Below are 20,909 nucleotides of genomic sequence, written 5' to 3' on the forward strand. Positions count from 1 at the left end.
GCCATCCATAGAACTAACTGTATTTAAACAGATCATGAGAAAGTGAGCCTTTTGCTATCTTCAATCTTCTTTCAGGACATACCTCTCTTTGTTTCAAACTCGCGAGATCTACCTAAACTGTTCAGTTTAACTTAGAATCACAATTTGTCCCCATTCAAGGTCCCTAGTATTGCACAACTAACATCACTCAAGACTATGAATACTCTTTGTTTGCATTCGAACAAAAGTTCATTTCTTTCCTCAGGTATGCCTCAACCTATTTCTGTTGAGCTAAGCCTCCAACTGTAGCTGCAACCAACTCCATTAACTCTAAGAGACCCAAAAGTTTAAAAGATTAGGACACCAGTGTGCATGGAGAGCATGACACTCACACTTAGTTCTACAATAACGTGCTTCATTTATTGAGCCCAGCTGCCAGTGGATGCCCCACTGCCATGACTCACCTGTCTCACCTTTAATTATTTGACGTTTACCTGGAGTTGAGGGGACCTTTGAACTGCAATCATCCTCTCTGTTCATGTACATTGATTGTTATCTTTGGCAAAACTGTTAATCCTTTGTTTTTTTCTCAGTTTTTTCCTATGTTCTGTTGAAACTTTCCTGAAACTAATTTCTAGTCAGTAGATATCCAAATTCGACCTCAACATGTTAGAACAGGAGATGGTATGTCATATTCATAGGCCAAAACTAATGCCTAAAAAATGTGTCGATATCAGTTCAGTTCATCAATGTGATATTTGACACACAGTGAATTCTAGAGGTAGCAGAAGATGATAGATTCACTAGGGGCGAACAAGTGTAGCATTACAATGAATTTGGCCTCTGTTACAGCCACAAGCACTAATGTTTCATCTCCAAGGATGTGTGGCCTTTTGACAACTGTAAACTGGAAGATGGAACACTTTAAATGCCATATTATTAAAAAGTTTTAAATGACAGTGATTCGCATGCATCACAAGGCTTTAAATTCTCAGTGACAATAGTTAGTTGGTACTTACTCTTGAACAATGTAATAAAGGAAGAGCCATTTAGTGTGAGGTGATTCCTTAACCATGACAATTCATATTAATAAGCTTCCACTGAGTAGCTAAGCAGCAATAGTGTCTAATTGTTGCCATTATCTACTTTGGTTTGCTTAGCATATAATACAATTAACACAGTTCTTTTTTAAGCTGAAACAAAACAAGAATATTAGGCAAGCTATAGCTAAACTAACTTTAATTGCTAGATTTTTTTTCATGGTAAACCAAGATAGAGATGCAACAAGCAGAAAAGGATTTTTGTGCTAATCATTACCAAGAATTTATAGATTTTCCACATAAAAAATAGAAAAATGAGACAACAACCCTTAATTATCTGTCATTATAATGGATATGTTTGGTAGACATAATTAGAACTGCTTTTTTCCATCTCCATCACTTTCATAATACACTCTATGAATTCTTGATGAGGAAGGAAAGATTCACAAATAGCTTAATTATGCCAAAACAACAATCCTTTTCGCCCATTTTACCTTTGTGTTGAGGGAGACTTCTAAAGAACCTTAATTTATTATATTCTATTCACAACAGAACGCTTGTGATTAAACTGAACCAAACCAACTAGTTTATGCAATTTTATATATATATATATATAATATATATATGTGTGTATATATGCTTCAAGGATGGTGACTAGAGGAAGAAGCTGTCTTCACCTTCGTCATCACCGGCATGAGAGGGACGGCTCCGGTTGAGGAGCTCTTCGATCATCTGCAAAGCCAGCCGCTTCTCCTCGTCCATTGCAGCTTCTCCGACCTCCGCCGCCGATGAGGAGGAGGAGGACGAGGACGAGGCCTGTTGGACGTAGTCGGCTCCTAACATGGGAGGCGGCATTGCATGGTCGGGGGCCGGTGGGTTGCCGAGCTCGACGGTCATGACCCAACTGGAGGCGTCTCCGGCGCGCTTCTGCCAGACGCCGATGTGGGACTTCTCAGTGTCGAGGCGGAGGCAGGTGAGCGCCGGCGCCGGCGCGGCCTTGCGCAGCTTGGCGCTGAGCGCCTCCGAGAGCGCCTTGTGCGCCGCCGCGTCCGCGCGCGGAGGCACGGGGAAGTTAGTCTTCGCGTTGCGGCCGCTCATGAGGACCGCCGCCTCGTCGTACGCCCGCGCCGCCTCCTCCGCCGTCTCGAACGTGCCCAGCCACACCCTCCGCTTACTGCATCAAACAAACAAACAAACAAACAAAACGTAACGCCCCTCGTCACTGCGACATTTCCCCCAAACGCACCATCTTCTCTGCGGTATTTCCACAAACACCTACACTACACTTTTAATGGATCAATCTGCAACAAAAAAAAAAAAATCACGAGGCAAGTGCTTACAGAAGAGGGTGTCGGATTTCAGAGACCCAAGAGCCCCAGTGGCGCTGCCTCACTCCACGGAACTTCTTGGACTGTACCATGATGCAGCGAATGTGGTGGAGTAGAGGAGGGAATTCACTGACAGCAAAGTACAAAGTGCTGCAGAGGCCGTGATGGAGAGGAGTAAATTGGATTGATTCATAGAATAGAACGAAGGCGAGGGGAGAAGGTGAGAAGGGAGGAAGGAGGAGGCGGAGATATATAAAGTGGGGGTCTGGCAGAGTGGCAGAGGAGGTGTCGGTGAAGCGTGGAGGTAAGCAACGGCGGTCGCAGGACGCGAGCAATAAACTCCTCCACCTACGCCCCTCGAGAGCTCATTTATGTCTATCGATCGACTACGATTCGCGGGCTTTGTTTACTTCGAAGGCCGCGGGAAATTATAAATTTACATTAATTCTCTTACGATAGATTAAACCTCAAAGTAAACGCACATCAATTCTGATGCAAAGGTAAGAAAGAGAGGCGCGATTCTTTGAAAAGCTAAAAAATGAAGGGGTTATTCGAAATGTAGCCATGCACGTGACACGTCGATCTTCACCGCATTTGCATGCATTTTGCATGCATGCAGTACGTAAAATGTAATCTTCACATGCATTTTACATTAACGCATTCGGCCACTGCTGCTTTTGGTAGCTTTTTTCCAGTGATCTTAGATTATATAATTTCTTACCAAAAAACAAATTAAAAAAAGTTCTTCTATATATTTACATATAATTATAATTATATGTAAAGCTAAATTTTAAGTTTAAGTTTTACATTTTAGAATTCCAGCAATACTTACTTCACTTGTTTCTCTCTTTTATTTGTATTTATCACAACTTAATTATCTCTTGTGGCAAGAGATAAGATTAAAATTTAACCCCTTAATTACTAGCTATCAGTTCAATTACAACTAGTGTCGCATGCATAAAATTATTCTAAATGTCATGTAAAGCTAATTATCTGAGTCATGAGAAATTGTTAACTATATTAATTAATTTTGTGTTGACTATAGTCAATAGTGTATTCTCTGCTCTATTTGAACAGTCTTGTCCTTTCATCTTTATTGTTTAATTACATCACTTTTTTTTTAGATGTTAAGTGTAATTGATGGTGTCTTAGTATTTATTCTATAAATTAATTAAATCCTAGCTAAACTTTTCATCTCTTCACAACATAACACTTTACTGAATATATAGCACATAAATTTCTTCTTTACTAAATGCTATAAACCTACATAATTAATTGATCATAAAATGGCAATATATATATATGAAGAATAATAGAAAGAAAAAGATATATAGAGAAAAATTAAAAGGTGGAAGATGACAAATGCACATGAGCACATTTACTAATTGATTGGTGTGTGCAAAGAGGCAGCAAGGAAAAAGGTTTACATCCAATCATAATGAGCTCAAGAGTTGAAAAGTTGAGGGTGGCTCAATAATTTCTCAGCTTTTTAATAAATGGCTGTGTAGTTAGTTAATTACATTGTGGACAGGTTATATGGACAGTACACTGGTGCTGAATAGATTTTGTCCTTGCTTGTCCAGAATTATTTATGGAGCATGCAACAGATAATTAATATGTATTAATAGATTTGTGTACTGATCTACCTAAACTAATTATTTTGCTATAATTTGTTAGATATATTTGAGAAAACCTAAGTTAACTCTTTTGTCTAGTATTGATTTCTTAATTATTGGCTTTGTCGGTTAATTAGGGCATTTGAAAGCTGCATGAGACATTTAATTTATTGTTGTTGCTGCCATTTTTAATTTTATTAAATGTAATGTTTACTGGATTAATGCATGCTGTGTTTATTTGTATATGTTAGAACAGCCTTAATTAGTTAATTTCATCTCTTAGCTTAAAACTCTCTAGATTTACACATGTTTTATTATTAGATTAAGTAACTATTTATATACATTGCTATCTCTCTCTTTTATGTTATTTTATTTTTTTTTTGTGATTTAAAACCATTTTACATATACATATTTTATGTATTTTAAATTGTTGTATATATAATTTGAAACCATTTTAGGTGTACATATATATATTTATGGTTTGAAACAATTTAAAGCCATTGCGGTCTTCCATTATTGGTGTATTAAGGAACATGAGTAACTCATGTAGTTTTTAAATTTTAAAATAATTAAAAGTGAAATTAATAAATAGCTAATAAGTGTCTTATACCTATGATCTTGGCATTGTTTAAGGAATACTAGTAGACATATTGTTTAAGGAATAGTGGTTTAAGCATGTTCAATAAGATTACAATAACTTTCATTTTTGTTTTTGCAAATAATTAAATTGATAATTATATATATTTTGATGTGCAAATATGCAACTAAATGAGGTTAACATGAAGATCCTAATTTAATTAGGGCAGTAAAAGTCACTAGTCAAATTTAATTATATTCGAGTTTATTCATTTAATTTTTTGAACTTAATTATAAGATATATTTTAAAATTTGTTTGTTTTTATGTGTTGGCTTATATAGTCACCTTGAAATATTAACTAAAAATATTGATTCAATAAATAAAATTTATATTAATTTTTAATATATTATAAATTTTTAGAATATTTTTGTGTACCAACCGTGTTTCTTTATATTTTAAATAAAAAATAAGACTAAATATTTATTCATGAGGTATTCATAAAATGAACGTTAATGAAAGAAAAGGTCTAAAGTTTAATCGAAATAAATTAGAAAAAAATAAATTGAATTGAATTATTTTTCAATTCCAACTATTTTTTATATGAAAAATTCTTTTTCATACTTGAATTGAAAAAAAAAGGAATACTTTGAGAAGGCGAAATGGAATCTTTGTTTCAGTTTAACAAAATTATTTGCCATTTTTTAATTTGAAAATTAAAACTGGAACGATCAAGTCGATCTCTTCACTCCCGAAACCAAACTACCTTTGCAGTATAAATAGCCCTTTTTCCCTCTTTTCCATCTCTGCTACTTCTCCTGTCTTCGTCTTCCTCCTCCTCGCGCATGATCTCCCATGGAGTCGCTCTCGCCGCCGCCTCCACCACCGCGGCCGTCGCTCTCTCCTCTTGTCTTCGTCTTCCTCTCCTCTTCCTTCGGCACGTCTCCTCATCGTCCTTTCCGATCTCTGAAAAATCTCTTCCCATCTCGATTTCCCTAAATCGGACGGCTCGGCGGGAATAGGAGAGGAAGAATGATCCATCGAGGATCCAGTTCACCTCCGATCTGGTGAATTCTACTGGTCACCGGAGGAGGACGAGGCGAAGAAGCGGTGATCGCGGCGGATTCTGGCGAACAGAGTGGCGTTGTACAATGGGATGCTCCGAGATCGGGTGATGCAGCGGATGGGTTGCTGCTATTGATCCATTGATCGATCGGAAGCTTCGGCGGCTGGTAATTAATTAGATCTCCCTAATCTTGTAATTAGCCGGCGATTTGGTGCTCAAACGAAAGCTTAACTCCAGGCTTACCGGCTGAAGACACCAATGTTCTCACAATCCGCACACAGCGGGCTTCGGTTTTTTCAAATCAGACCGGCTGATGAACCGTGGTTCTGTCGCTATCTCATTTTTCCTATTAGCTGTCAACATTTTGGTTCGATCGCGATCTAACCACACGGTTCGAATTTTGATTCTTGAGTTAACAATTTGAGTTGATTGATTGCTCCTAGGACTGATAGTATCAGATATGGTATTCGTCATGAAACATTGTTATCAGAAATAAAACTTCTCAATTAACTGTGTGCCTTAATGTGTTTCTTTTCATTATACTAATGACATAACAAATTTTTCCATACCCAAATGTAATTTGGCTCCCATGTATCATTCGAATACCATTATGAACCTCTCAATAGTTGTCTATGAACTAAAGTCACATGCTCTTCGGACAATTTCACTTTGCTCCATCTCTCTCACACACACGGTAGTAATGCTTAGTTGCAGTTTGGCTACCTTTAGCATTAGATTACTCTGATGGAAGACATAAAGTGGATATATATATATTGTAGAGAAAAAGAAGAAAACAGAGTGCCGGAACATGTCACAAGGACGGACGAGCAATCAACCTAAACACCGCTACTTTTCTGTAAAACAGTAGAATCTACTACCTTAGCGGCCCTACACAATCGGCCCTACGATCATTTATGAAGAAGGTAAATCGAAAAACTACAATTCATATTTTATCAAAATGGAGCTAACCGACATTGCTGTACTTCGCCAAGATTCGAACCCTTGCCCTCTTCTGGAAAAGCCATCTGCGTCGTAACCAACGCAACTATGCCTCGGGCAAACACCGCTACTTGCAGAAGAATGAGAAACCAATGGCAAATGACTACTGAATTTTCAAGGTCCTTGAATTCAACAGATTGCACTAAATGACAAGAATAATTTATTTCCACTGGATAATTTAGATACCGAGAACCTGCTGGAACAGTGATGTCTGTTCCCACTTCCCGAATGCCAGCATGAGCGCTGACCTTGAAGTAAACTAAATAAATTAAACAAATACCAAGACGAAGCTAAACTATTCATTTTACTTTGGTTATTGACCTTGCACCACTTAATGATCACCTAACACAACAACCACCAACTACCAACCATCCAATATCAAGTTACAAGAAAACATGAACACACTCGTGATGGGGTACATGGGTTCAAGAGGATCATCATATCTAGTGCACATCTCACTGAAGAAATTTCTGGAACCATTGAACTCCGTGCAGACACTGAAAAAAATCTTCGGTAATTGTAACTATGTGCCTATAAATTAAATGCTCCTATGATGAAACCAGTGTCATAGAGATTTCTTAGAGGTTTCAGAAAAGTTGTATCAATGTCCTGAATCTATTGAAATTTCTCCTCCATTAACACTTGTAGGGACTTGATTGTTGCCAATGTAACAAAGCTAAAAAAGGATGATAAACTACATGAAGTAAACAGAACTCTTGTTTTGTGGTCTTTTCATCTGTTTCTGATAGGCTTTTGTTACCGTGGGAGAAAGTTTCAAGGCTTTAGTTACACAATTTTCCACGAAGCTCCAGAGTTAACAAGCTTGATATAAGCATTCTTAAAATCACCAAAGAACTTCTCCTGATCAACTGCATAAAGTTTTATCCACCTGCAAAAAGTCAACAAATAATTTGTAATTTATATGAGAACACCCACTAGGGTACGGTCATCTACTGCTCTCCAAGATAAGAGTGGAGGAAGACCTTAAGCATTCGTCATCATCTGCTATTGCTCGATCTGATGGAAGCCCAATCATGCTGGACATGCCAGCTTTGGGGAAGAAACAAAGTATCCTCAGTGAAGATAAAAAGTAAAAAAAGCAAGTCCAGATACAAAGCAAAACAGTATACAAGTACAATTTTTCCAGGAATCTTTTTGAGAGATATTATTATTGAAAGCCATTATCAGTTATAAGTAATTCCTCCCATCTCTTTTTTGTAAAATGTTTTGCAGAACAATCATGTGGTAACAGTGTCATTTGCTTATGCATGAACTACCTTGGTAGGCTATTGAACTTTGATTTACTCAGGGAAAAAATAATAAAAAAGAGTAAAACAAACTTCAAGACAAGCCACTCACCTGAAGATGCCCATGGTTTTTCTAGAAGTATTTTGTAGTAGGCATTGTCGAAAATAACCGGACTGCCAAATCCCTTGCCTCCAATCGTATGTGCTCCAGATAATGCAACTAGTTCTTGTGTCCTGCAACAAATTTGCATATTTATTTCCTTATTTCAGCAAGATATAAACATTTACATATTTATGATTCAAGGGTGAGAATAATGAAATTTGCATCTAAGCATAACAATTCATGGGTTATGTGTCACAAATATTATTGTATTCGCATTTAGAGTTAGCAAAATGGTATCATGTAAGTTTCCTTGGGATGAACTAAAAATTAAACCTGTCATGTAAATGCAGAACTCACGAAAAACCTTTCTTGAAAAAGCAGTCCTTTAGACCAGAGGCATCTAGAGTTTCTTCAGGAAGCCTTCCTTCAGGATCTGGTGTCCTAAGAGGAACTATATCCATTCAGCTAAGAATTAAGCAGGATCAACTATTTCCATAATTAGAATAAGGAAATATAGAAGAATCAACTTGCATTCTTGAAGTTGGTTTTATGGCCAAGCTACCACATCACATTGTCGACATGGTATTACCATCTGAAGTCTGTCTTGGCATTTGGTATTTAGAGATGCAAAGTTTGATAAGTAACAAAACGAGATAGGACCATGCACCTGACATCTATCCGACCTAACTGAAGAGGAATAGTTGGTCCCCCACAGAAAGAAACAGCCTGAGCACCAGCTACAGCAATCAAATCCGCCCATGATACTAGACATAAAAAAACCCACGTTTATGAGAGAAAAAAATATCCATGCAAAAGAATAGATGTTTTCCTGCTCTGCACCTGGGTGAGTTTTTTCAATCTCCATCTTTGCTTTCGTCAATACCTACAAAGACATGTCAAACAAATTGGAGCAAGTTAACGATCTGAAAATCAATTTAAAGCACTCTCACACTACCAAGGATAATGATGCATCTGTCTATACCTACGTGAATCATGTTCATGGCGAAGCATTATAAGCATGTCAACATTTAAATTGTTTAAAATAATTATATAATTTAAAATAATTATATGCACAAGTATCCACAAATAACATTGGATGATATAGTTATTGTTGCAAAAAGATTACTTTGATTGATTTGTTAAGACCAACATTTTCTGGTCGCTCAAGTTCATATACTATAGAACCATTCATTCCACCTGTACAAGATAGCACAAATAGAAGTTGATTAATAGTAATTAAAAAGATTATCCAAACAACCATAATTTAGAGAAGGTAAATCACTTTTTTTTTTCATTTAGCTTCACACTAGACATTCATCATCTAATAGATGGTCATATGTGTAGTAACCTGAATTGTCATCTGAATCAAATGTCCCTGCATCATGGAAAGCCAGACGTAGCATTCCAGCAGCTTTTGCCTTGGTCATAATACTGCTCACCCCATTTTGAATAACCAATGCTTCTTCTCTGATGTCAACCCTAAAGTAACAAAGAAATCCTTAATTATAAAAACTACAAAGATATTCCTCTTCAAGGTTCCGATGCACTGAATTAAAATGCAAGGCAAACTAGAAGGGAGAACTTGATTTTGTAAATCAGAGAAACAAATTTATTTAATCCCACCAAACTTTTTTTTTCTCACTTAACCACCAAAATTGATAATTTTGATTAGAAACCATATGGCTGCACATGCCTTAAGTGTGTACTCCCAACATATTGTTTCTCTATTAACAAAATCATCAACAGATCACATAAAGTATTTTCTACTTTGTATATTTTATTTAAGCTAGCACCTTGATCAAGTCATTATCTTGATAGGAAGATGTGATAGTCCTTAGAGAGATGCGCTAAAATTTCCATGTAAACTACTAGATTACAAAATAGTTTAGCATCTTATAAAAATGGCACAATACACTAGATTCCTTGCTGGAAATCATCTACATGAACCTCATCCCTCCTCAGAGCTTTATGCAAGACTATCTATTCAAATCAATTAAATTACTTTTACTGATCTACTCATATTTTCCACACTTTGCCCATGTCTAAAATACAAAAATGAACTCTCTAAAAATTGATCACTCCATAGTTCAGCATGGCTGGACAGAATATGATTTACTTACTAAGATTTTTTTACTCTGCATTAATGAATTAAAAATCTGAACTGCAATGGGTTTTCTAGAACACTGAAACCTAAAATTCTATATATTTTGAAAACAAGGCAACCAAGTATTAAAATGATTCAAAAAGCATTTTCTCTGAAATTTGTTTTTTCTTTATTGTATCTTTTAATAGGGGGTTCTTTTTTGTATTTCAGAGATTTTCTGTCTGTTCTACTCATGTACATATTCTTTTAGTAATATATGCTCACTTGCCTTGTGAAAAAAAAAAAAAATTAAACTGATCCTTGAACTGGTGTTTCCAAAGGATCTATGGAAGATTAAAAGAACATATAAGGGCAAATATCTAAGGAAGAACCAAGTGCTTCATATCACACTTACGCTTTAGCAATATGGTACTGAGGAAACATGAAAGGAAGTGACAATGTCAAGGTAAGCCTTCTTCTTCCATAGGATGATAGAAATTTTCCTGTACCTTCACCCAAAACGTTAAGTGTCAGAATTTCTGTTAAGAATACTAAAAATCATAGAAAATTCAATAAAGCAAATAACCAATTTTCTTAGTATAAACTGTGATCTAGTGATTTATTAGTTTTTTTTTTTTACAACTTTATGTGAGGGTAAGAGAAGTATAGAAGGATGGGTGTATCTGGTGACAGGGATTAGTACCATGAGAATGCAGACAAGTTATATAACAAGATAAGCAAAATAAGATCTAGCATCAGAAATATTCAAAGAAAATCCAGCCCTTTTTCTTTTTGTATCACCAAACATTGGCATATCGACTTACAACATAATTATACATTAAGAAGATCGATATAGCAAGACTCATCTTTACCATTTGTCAAAGCAATTTCCCTTCCAAGTTGCTAAGTGCAGGACACAGTTCCAATCACAACCAAGAGGACACAACGAAGTTCAAATAATATAGACATCCGCATCATCCACATAAAATTGGATGCAACAATTTTAGAATATAGCACATGGATGAATTTTCGTATATCAGATCAAAATGCAAAATAAACGTAGTCTTTATTTCCATTGTTATGAAGCCAGAACACACTGGATCCTTATCTCCGCAACTGGCCCTTTTGACCAATCCCTCAGCTTTTCATCACGAAAAACAATTTACAAACACAAGCTCCGGGAACCGCAAACTCGACAGGATCCGGATGAAGATTGTGAATAGAAATAAATGCTTCTTCACGAACTGATATTAGGGCAAGAAACGAGGGATATAAAAGAACTCACAAGTTGCAGCGTCCCCACCATCGCCGTCGGCATCCGAAGGGTCGACCTGCGCCGCGTCCGATCTGTCGCATCCTGCAGGAAACGGCTTCGGATGCAACCCGCTGCTAATTCTGCTGGTGCTCGTGGGCCATCGCGGTCGCGGGGAAAGCGGTCCGCCGGCGAGGTCGAGCGGCGGAAGATGCAGCATCGTCGAAGCCATTGCCAGTGTCCGTGCGCTATGGAAGAGCAAGAAACGCCGCGTTTGTCCACCGCACAGCCGATTTTTATCGCTTCGCTTAAAAAATATCTGCGCAGCATCTTTAATTTGCCCTGAGTGAATTTTATAATCATCAAAATACCTTAAAATTTTAAACTCTTTTCGTTTCATCCTTGACATCAACGTTATTAGCTTTTCTCACGCAACCTCTTTCAGAGTTTGAGGCGATAAGATACAGTTTTAGTTTAATAAAGCAAGCATGTTAGTTTCTCAAAATAAAACAAAATAAATATATTCAATAATTTAGTAATCGAAATTAGTAAATAAACGAGTCATTAAGGAGGGCCTTGAATATAGGTTGAATTGTTCACCTCTATTACAAATTTACTGAGCTCAAGAACTCTAACTGTTCAAAATACAACCAAAACTGTCCTACATAACAGCTAAGCCTCGACTTTGATCCTGCAGTCGCTTAATATTAGGTACGAATGCAGCCCAAAGCAGAGAGAGAGAGAGAGAGAGAGAGAGAGAGAGAGAGAATAAAATTATGCAAAGACTTATTTCTGGCCGGCAGCTTCGAATGGTTGAACAATTTCAGCTTCAGGTGTTTGTGTGTTTTGTGGTGAAGAAGGGTGGCTTGATGTTTCATGCTGCACGTTAGCAGGACTGGCTGTCCATTTGGCGGTGAGAGCAGTACCCATCATCTCGTATATCTTGCTACTTAATTCCGAGGGGTTTTCAGGCTAAAAGACCAAGAACTCAGTAAGAATGAATTCAATGTATTCGTTAAAACATCCAACAATTAGGAATAGAACTCACAGTGAAACCACTGGAAATTAGAGCTGTGTCATACAACAGGTCTATGGCTCTCTGAGCCTCAGGATCATCAGGGTTGCTCCTGCATGCTACCTGTACTCAGATAAGAGAGATCAGTGATCATTGAAAACTTATGCTTTTATTACGATAGGAACAAGAAAGCTAATAAAAAGAAAATATTTACATTCAAATCTTTAATTATGGAATGCCCTGGATTGATTTCAAACACTCTCCTTCCTCTCATAAAATCCAAGCTAGTTGTATCGCCAAGTGTTTGTGCCTTCATCAACCTGCAGGAAAATTAAAGTTTCTTTTTTTTTCTATAGGATCACAAACTTGAAGGAAAAAAAATTCAAGTGTAGACAGCTTTTGCCTACCTTTCCATGTTGGCGGACCATCCAAATTTCCCTGACACCAGTACGCAAGGGGAGGTGCTAAGACGGCTGGAAATCTCGACATTGGCAACCTTATCACCCAACCTCTTCTTAATCCAATCACACATGTGGCCGAATTCCTGCTTGATTACCTTCTCCTTCTCTTCATCCTTATCGCCTGCAAGGATAATTTTCCTCGAGTGACAAAGACTATTCTATAATTAAAGTTCAGGAAGAAATGACTAACATAGCTGGAATTTATACACCTATGAAAGGGTAGAATGACTACCTAAATCTAGGTCTTCCTTGCTTATGTCAACAAAATTCTTCTCCTTGTACGATTTCAGATTCTGGATAGCTATCTCATCCATAGGGTCAACTAAAAATAGCACCTGAAAAATAAAAAATTTCATGAGGACAACGTTAGAACATCACCAAACTAATAAAGTTTATTTTCAAGGATGAGCATGCTCAACCACTGATTTTTTGTGTCAAGTAATCCATCCATATGTTACATACCTCATAATCCTTCTCAACAAGTCTCTCCAAGAAAGGCGTATTCCTAGCACTAGTCAAGTTGTCCGCAGCAATATAGTAGATATTCCTTTGTTCAGGTTTCATACTCTCAACATACTCATCCAAGCTAATAAGCTCATTGTCAGCTTGTGAAGAAAAGAATCGCAAAAGTGGAGCAATGCGTTTGTGGTTTGCATTATCTTCAATGCAACCTAACTTCAAGTACTTGCCAAAGTTCTCCCAGAATTTCTCATAATCCTGAAGTTACAAGCAAAAGTTGCCATCCTCATTAAAAAAGATTTCGATGAGTCAGAATATGAGAACTGCAAAAAATTATTATTTTCAAGAACACCAGATTTGTTGCAAAAAAAAAAAAAGACTTACTTCTTTGTTTTCACTCTGAGAGATGCCAAGTATCATATCAAAGGTTTTTCGAACTAATCTTTTTCTCATGATACGCACCTAGAGAACAACTAAGAAATTAGCAATGGACGTACATATGGAGTAATACATTTTCTTATGAAATTTATAATTTGCAGAAACACTTACAATGCGACTCTCTTGAAGGATCTCACGCGACACATTCAAGGGAAGGTCATTTGAATCAACAACACCCTTCACAAAGCTCAAATATTTTGGGAACTGATAAAAAAGCATTAGTGTCAGTATAGTTTCAATGAAACAAATCAACATGTTCAGGAAGCCAATCCATACCAATTCCCCATCAAAGTCATCAGATATGAAGACACGCTTAACATATAACCTAATATTCTTGGTTTTTGAGTTAATAATTTCATCCTTCTTGAAAGAGGGCACAAAAAGAATGGACCGAAATTCCACTTCGCCCTGAAAAAGAAGAAAATCATCAAATGGCAACCAAAACATCCATAAAATATAGGCAGGAATATTCAAATTCTTCAAGTTTGACCTATTTGGAAAAAGAAAAAGGTTCTTCGAGTAAAAAAAAAACAAACCCACTAGCACAATTTGCCAATTATAACAAAAAAGATTAAGCCAATTATATCCTAAGAACACTAATAAGATTCTCACAATAATCATTTGCCATCTAAAACCAGGAAGAAACCTATCCCAGTTTTGGAAACCTGTAATCAACTTCTACAGCACAAGGTCACAATAACTGAGCTTATCGCCAATACAACATGCCAGATAATAATTTTGGAGCAGAACTTAACAAAACAGTTTAGAACACAACAATTAACACTCCAGAATGCACTCACAAAATCGCCTGAAAACAAATCACACTCCAGAATGCACTCACAAAATTGCCTGAAAGATAAAACAATTTGAACCTTTTGATAAACTCTCTATAGGAACTCAATTTAGAAGCTTTTTTTTTAATCTGAAATTCTTTATAGTAAAAGTGAGGCCTACACAAGTATATATGACAAGCTCTTTATTTAAAAATCTTCATGATTAACTAAAATGCTGGTGGGTGGTAGAACAAATACCTCAGTTGTGAAGTGCGAAGAAGCTAATGGATCAACATATTCATCAAAAGTTGTCTTGTAAAATGCATTGTACTCTTCAGTAGTCACATCTTTAGGATTTCTTAGCTGCGGAAATGGAATATTTATTACTACAAAACAGTTACTATGTATATTGGAAAATTTTATATCTCAGGTAATGCTCACCCATATAGGTTGGGTTTCATTAGTGAGATCCCAATCCCAATATCTTTCAACGACTTTCTTGGTTTTCTTCTTCTTCTGTAAGAAATGCAACAGTACAAATATAGAAAAATTATGAGTAGAAAGTTTCTAAAATATGTCAAATCACAAAGTTACCACATTATCAGTACCTCTACATCTGGATCTTCATCACCTTCCTTTTTGGAGTCACTTGGAGGCTCATCTACCTCAACCTTGTATAAACAAAATAACAAACCCAAGATAGTCAGGAAGAAGTTGAGTTGAAACAAAGTTTAGGTCTGATTGCAAAAGGCTGGAAGAAATATTTAAATTAGTTTCATAAGGTTTAGAATAGTTTATCAATACTGCTTGATCATAGAGACTGTATTAACTAGTAGGCAGTTTGCAAATGGCAGTGACAACTTGACACAACATACCTCTTTAGTAAAACCCTTCTCTTGCCATGTGTAGATTGGGAAAGAAACAAACTGAGAATAGTTCTTCACAAGATTCTGAATCCGCTCAGGATGAGCAAAACCTTTGTCGTCGCGCTGAATAACAGGCAACAGTGAGATTGAAACCATGACAAAGGAAACTTTACTTTCTACCAAAAAAATCAAAACCACAGACCTTAAGATACAATGTCAGACGTGTTCCTCTAGGAAGAAACTTCTCTGGGTCAGTTTCTTCCCTAATTGTATAAGAGTTGGCATTGGCTTCTCCCTCCCATACATACTGCTTTTCAGAATTTGGACTTTTTGTTGAAACAACCACCTATTATGCACATAAAACATATGACACTTAACCCATCATAGCTAAAAGTAAACTGGCTTTTACCAAGTCACGAATATTACTATAATAAAGATAAACAAGGCTCAAGATATACCTTGTCTGACACAAGGAATGCCGAATAAAAGCCTACACCAAATTGGCCAATTAAATTACTATCAACGCCAGCATCCTTGCTATCCTGTATAACAAGGCAAAACATATGAGAAACTAAAAAAGTTAAATATAGGAAAACTTATAAATATAAGGAAGAGTAATGGGTGCTTATACCTTCAAAGCCTTCAAAAATTTGGCAGTTCCACTTTGTGCTATAGTACCAAGACAATCTACAAGTTCTTGTCTAGTCATACCAATTCCAGTATCACTGATGAAGGGAAAATAATCATGGTTCAGCCATGGTTGTTAGTAAATGTCAAAAAGAAGTGATTGCCAAGGACACTTTCATTCTTCAACAGAAGTACTCACGTGATTGTAATAATTCCATTATCTTTATCACTTTGAATACGAATGTCAAGATCAACAGCATCCTTCAAAAGTTCAGGCTCCGTGACACTCAGAAAACGTAACTTGTCAAGCGCATCACTTGCATTACTGAAATTATATTTACATTCTCAAATAACACAGGAATAAACAGTCGAATATCACCGCAAAGAGTATATGCATTAACGTGAAACACACAACAAAATTGAATGCATTGACTCTTTAGCAATTGCGCAAAAACATAGTATGTGTAGAAAGCAAGAGATATTTGATGATCATTATTGAAGACAGAAACACATAAAAAATTACAAGATTTTTCATTTTTATAACTTCATCATTAATTATATTTACCTTTCTGAACATTCTACATTATTTCTTACAAAATTACTATATTGATGTAAATATCCTACTTCAATTGCTCTATAAACAATTTAATTATAGAATTATCAATAACCAATTACACTTACAGATACCAAGGCTTCTGTGGAAAAAATGACTTTACATATGCAGAATTAAAATAACAAACAAAAACCTCATCAATTTAGAGTCCCATTTCAGAAAAAAAAATATATAGTGCATGATAAACCTGACAGAGTGAAAAAAAGTTCAGAAAAATGAACATATATCTATCCAATGGCTATTTAAACATACAACAGAGAGATTGCACACACTCATACATGCTTTGTTGTAAGTAAAAAAAATCCAGAATTGAAAAACTAAGGCAAAAATACATAATATATCATTACAAGTAGCAGCAAAAGAATAATTTTAAGAGAGTTCCACCGGCCTATTTGTAGCATCCATGGCCTTCAACTATAATAAAATAATTTGGGTAGGAACTTGGGAATAATAACGAGTGAAAAATAATTCATTCCTAGGCACAAAGATCCAAAATGTTTTAGTGCTCTACCAATAGGAGCATATTTGTTGTTTGAATTCATAAATATCAATAGTATTAACAAGATAAGTGGAAAATGTGATAAGAAAATCAGTTTACCAAAACATTTAGGAATGCAAAATAACATGACAAAAAAAACAAGCAAACGCCAACCTGATGAGTTCCCGCAGGAACACTTCCTTGTTACTGTATAGGCTGTGTACTATGAGATCCATTAAGCGACTAACCTGTTAATTACAGAGGACTTAAATAAGTTTGTATTTGATAAAAATTACTAAATAAACCCTTTAATTAGCATACCTCAGCCTGATACTCAAACTTCTCACTTGATGGTTCCAGTGAATCAGATGCTGCTGCAGTTGATTCAAGGCGATTGCAAACAAGCATGTGGTGCCTCGAGCTCAAGTTCATCCCAAAATTGGTCCCATTACTTTTAGGTGCACATAGTGTTGAAAGCAACCTGTGTGGTGAAACCTCTGGAATTCGGTATTCATTCTCAGTTACCTGAAAAAAAAAACCCAAAAAACGTCAATTAGATTAGTTAGGATTTATTCTTGCAGAAAGTTCATTGCTTGACTGATGGGATAACTGGGTAGGACTAATAGTAAAAGTTCCATCAAGGGTTGACGTAAACAGTGTCACGCCTAAAGCTTAGATTGATTCCATGTTTTCTGCTAGCATACTACAACCAATTCAATTATCTAACAGAAGTAGCACACTAACGAAAAACGTTTTCCAATTAAATTTTTAAAAATTTGTAACTTTACAAAGCCGTAAAAGAGATTCGTTTCATCTCAAAAGAGTGGAACTTATGTAGGAGATTTCGGGCATAATCAACGTCGACCACTCATATCAATCCAGAGCCTCATCTTTCGCAAACTGTCTAATCCATTCTACCGTGGAAATGGATAAAGTAGCAAAAGTTAATGAGCTCACCGAGGGAGATGAGGCGGAGAGACGGGACGCCACGGCGAGGTAGCGAGCGCCGGAGGATCGCGCCGCGTGTACTATCGATCGCTTCGAAGCGCCGAGCATCTTTGCCACAGTCTGCGAACCTTGCCGACGGTGACTGGGAGGAGAAAGAGAGCGACTTGGCGAGCAAGGTAGCGACGCTATAAATGGGGGCAGGGTTTAGGGTTTTAGCGGTGCAGCGGAAGCTTCTGGAGTAGGGTTTTGCTGGGCGGAGCTCTGGGTTCCGGCTGCGGATGCTTCTGGAGACCACTAGGATTCCCAGAATGGCTCGTCGAATCAAGCAAAAAAGACGCATGTCGACGTGGCATGATCAGAGCTGTTAAATCGTTTTATCTACCGCAATTTGTTTGGCGTACTCCTATCCTGAATTGTCTTCCTATCCACGTGGCATTTTCGTTACGCACTCCTTTCCTAAAATGTCTTTCTATCCATTTATAATTCCCAAATTAAAATAAAAAACTGATTTTTTTCTTATTTAAACTAAACCAAACCAAATTAAAGGGAAATAACAAATAAAAAAATATTTTTTATTCAAATTTAACAGCATTATTTTTTAAACAATAATTTTTTATTTATTTAAAAAATATATAAATAGATTTAAGAGGTCATTTGTAAAGTATTTGATGGAATAACTAAATTTTTATTTATTTTTCTTAATTTGGTTTTGGATTCCAACAAAAAAAATTAAAAACAATTTTTTATTTTGATTTAGGGCTCAATGGGTAGAAAGGCATTAAAAAAAATGTGCTTCTCCATAAATATAACTTGCGATAAGTAATTTTAAAATACAGTTGGTTACAAAAAGAGTTTTAGTTCGTTCTTGGTGAAGTCAACAATTTTTTATGCTCACAAATGATGGCGGATTCCTTTTTTTTTTTTTTTTTTGTAGAAGATAAGTAATTTTTTTAAAAAAAAACTTAAAATCTGAATAGAATGCTCACTTGGGATTAGCGATTAAAATTTTTTACTAATCTATTGTTAAATGGCAATTGATCGATGATTTTTTTTTCTCTAAATTTTTGATGGGTGATACATTTCAATTGAATTAATTTTTCATCGCTAATTAATGATAAAATTAAATTTTCATCATTAAATTTAATCAAAAAATATTAAATTTTCATCGCTAAACTAATTTTAGTGATGAAAATTTAATTCCATCGTTAAGTTTAACGATGGATATTAAATATCCATCGCTAATTAACGATAGAAATTCAATTCCATCGCTAACACCATAAACAAAATGTAGTCGCTAACTTTAACGACAGATTAACCTTTTTGTCACTAATTATAAACGAAAATTTTAAATTTTTATCGCTAATACCTATTTTTTTTCTAGCTTCTTTTCATTAATCATAATTCCATATTTACATTTTCATAAATAATCATAAATCATTAATGATGATTTTAACAATACTACAAAATTGTAATTTAAATAAACAACACTACAACTTAACAATCTAATCACACCATATCAAGAATGAATTTTAAATAATTTAACAAATTTAATATCAATCCAATCATAAACCAATCAAACAACTTAACAAATTCAATATATGAAATAATCAAATCACGATATAAGTTAAACCAATACAATAACTTAAAATTTTTAATATTTTAAATCAATCCAATCACAACATATCAAACATAACAAATGAATATATTCAATATATCAAATATCTCAAGTTAAACTAATTAAACCATAATACAAATATAAATATCTTGAATACAAGGATAACATATCAAATATCTGAATACAATGATAGTGTATCAAATGTCTCAATACAATCACAGCTATGAAATATCTAAAATATCTAACTAAAGTATTCAATCCTATATAAAAAATATAATAAAATAGGTTAGTAATAAACTAAAAATATATATTTATTTTGAAAATGCATGTTCACAAGTAAATAATTAAACACACACAAAAAAAAAAAGTTACAAATGTTAACATACCTCTCATGCAGCTATAGATCAAGGTCTTGATGGTCGTGAAGGTCTTAAGTCTCCTGTGAGTCAAAGTCATGCGACATTTAACTCATGCAATCATGAATTCGTGTATCTCTTCATGCAATGTTCTTGTATTGCAACTAGGCTTGGTGAGATTCTTAAAATGTCACATCTAATGTGGATAATCGATTCTTTAATTATTAAATTTTTTATTTTAAGGCTTCTACCATAGTAGATGATTCGTTAGGACGACCCTTGACCTTATGGGCCATCACACGGTCATAAACGACTCTCACATGGGATCTTAAACCGTAGAGGATGGAGCTCTTCTTCTTTCTTCATCGATCATATCATAATGAATTTAATTTACCCAGTCGGTAGAGAAAGTCTACATCTCACCTTCCTATCTATTATATTGAGATATCTGTGAGATTTCAGCCTATTTGTAGATAAATTCTATGTGTGTCATTGGGATTTCAACTACTATTTAAAAATAAATTTATATAAAATATAAAATTAAAAAAGCTCTACGACACTGTCAAGCTCATTACAATCGTTGATCTAGTGTCAATATAAATAGTGATTTGGCAAAAAAAATCTAGGTCAACATTTATAATAATCTACATACCACACATGTTACAAACAATAAAGTAATATACATAGTATAAATGAAGAAAAAAATATCATTTAAAAATATGCCTACATAAAAGGTTAAACTCAGGATCATCTTCTTCCTCTGAATGGACTTCTTCTCCTCGGGGGTTGCTTCTTCTTCTTACAATGGAGGGCTGAGGAACTGCTTCTTCCCCTTCTTTAGAAACTAGACAGGTTATGCATTTCAGGTGGGGACCTCTTCTTCGGAAAGGAAGCTCTTCTTCTTTTTCCTCTTGAGGGGCTGGTTCGACTTTCTAAACTCTTCTTCTTCTTTTCCATTTTCATTTTTCCTCCG

General features: G+C 35.5%; 3 protein-coding genes across 5 annotated transcripts; all 3 read right to left on the minus strand.

Moving 5' to 3' along the window:
- Nucleotides 1-1,604: 1,604 nt before the first annotated feature.
- LOC141842222 (ethylene-responsive transcription factor WIN1-like) lies at nucleotides 1,605-2,544 on the minus strand. Its single transcript, XM_074730446.1, has 2 exons — nucleotides 2,360-2,544; nucleotides 1,605-2,193 (listed from the first exon to the last, which is right to left on the minus strand). Exons 1-2 carry the CDS (start codon nucleotides 2,437-2,439, stop codon nucleotides 1,674-1,676), a joined length of 600 nt encoding a protein of 199 aa, XP_074586547.1. The 5' UTR covers nucleotides 2,440-2,544; the 3' UTR covers nucleotides 1,605-1,673.
- A 4,239-nt stretch (nucleotides 2,545-6,783) lies between these two features.
- LOC141840550 (putative L-ascorbate peroxidase 6) lies at nucleotides 6,784-11,551 on the minus strand. Of its 3 annotated transcripts, none has more exons than XM_074728575.1 (10): nucleotides 11,321-11,551; nucleotides 10,451-10,544; nucleotides 9,301-9,419; nucleotides 9,079-9,149; nucleotides 8,793-8,835; nucleotides 8,620-8,716; nucleotides 8,310-8,393; nucleotides 7,962-8,083; nucleotides 7,586-7,652; nucleotides 6,784-7,491 (listed from the first exon to the last, which is right to left on the minus strand). In XM_074728575.1, the coding sequence occupies exons 1-10, from the start codon at nucleotides 11,517-11,519 to the stop codon at nucleotides 7,389-7,391; spliced, it is 999 nt and encodes a 332-aa protein (XP_074584676.1). In that variant the 5' UTR covers nucleotides 11,520-11,551; the 3' UTR covers nucleotides 6,784-7,388. The 3 variants fall into 3 exon arrangements, with proteins under 3 accessions (XP_074584676.1, XP_074584677.1, XP_074584675.1); XM_074728574.1 differs by having other exon boundaries at nucleotides 6,786-7,491; nucleotides 9,301-9,431; XM_074728576.1 differs by lacking the exon at nucleotides 8,310-8,393 and having other exon boundaries at nucleotides 9,301-9,431.
- Nucleotides 11,552-11,962: 411 nt separating this feature from the next.
- LOC141839666 (heat shock protein 90-6, mitochondrial-like) lies at nucleotides 11,963-18,136 on the minus strand. The gene is made up of 20 exons (XM_074727468.1): nucleotides 17,975-18,136; nucleotides 17,339-17,542; nucleotides 17,192-17,265; nucleotides 16,126-16,251; nucleotides 15,931-16,024; nucleotides 15,758-15,841; nucleotides 15,502-15,645; nucleotides 15,309-15,422; nucleotides 15,042-15,104; nucleotides 14,875-14,949; nucleotides 14,692-14,796; nucleotides 13,937-14,068; nucleotides 13,772-13,864; nucleotides 13,607-13,684; nucleotides 13,226-13,480; nucleotides 12,996-13,098; nucleotides 12,710-12,884; nucleotides 12,517-12,622; nucleotides 12,336-12,425; nucleotides 11,963-12,259 (listed from the first exon to the last, which is right to left on the minus strand). The coding sequence occupies exons 1-20, from the start codon at nucleotides 18,071-18,073 to the stop codon at nucleotides 12,074-12,076; spliced, it is 2,400 nt and encodes a 799-aa protein (XP_074583569.1). The 5' UTR covers nucleotides 18,074-18,136; the 3' UTR covers nucleotides 11,963-12,073.
- Between the last annotated feature and the right edge of the window lie 2,773 nt (nucleotides 18,137-20,909).

This window comes from Curcuma longa, chromosome 11, assembly GCF_044706935.1.
Source record: "Curcuma longa cultivar G26 ecotype Majalengka, Jawa Barat chromosome 11, ITB_CL_G26_1.1, whole genome shotgun sequence".
NCBI lineage: Eukaryota > Viridiplantae > Streptophyta > Magnoliopsida > Zingiberales > Zingiberaceae > Curcuma > Curcuma longa.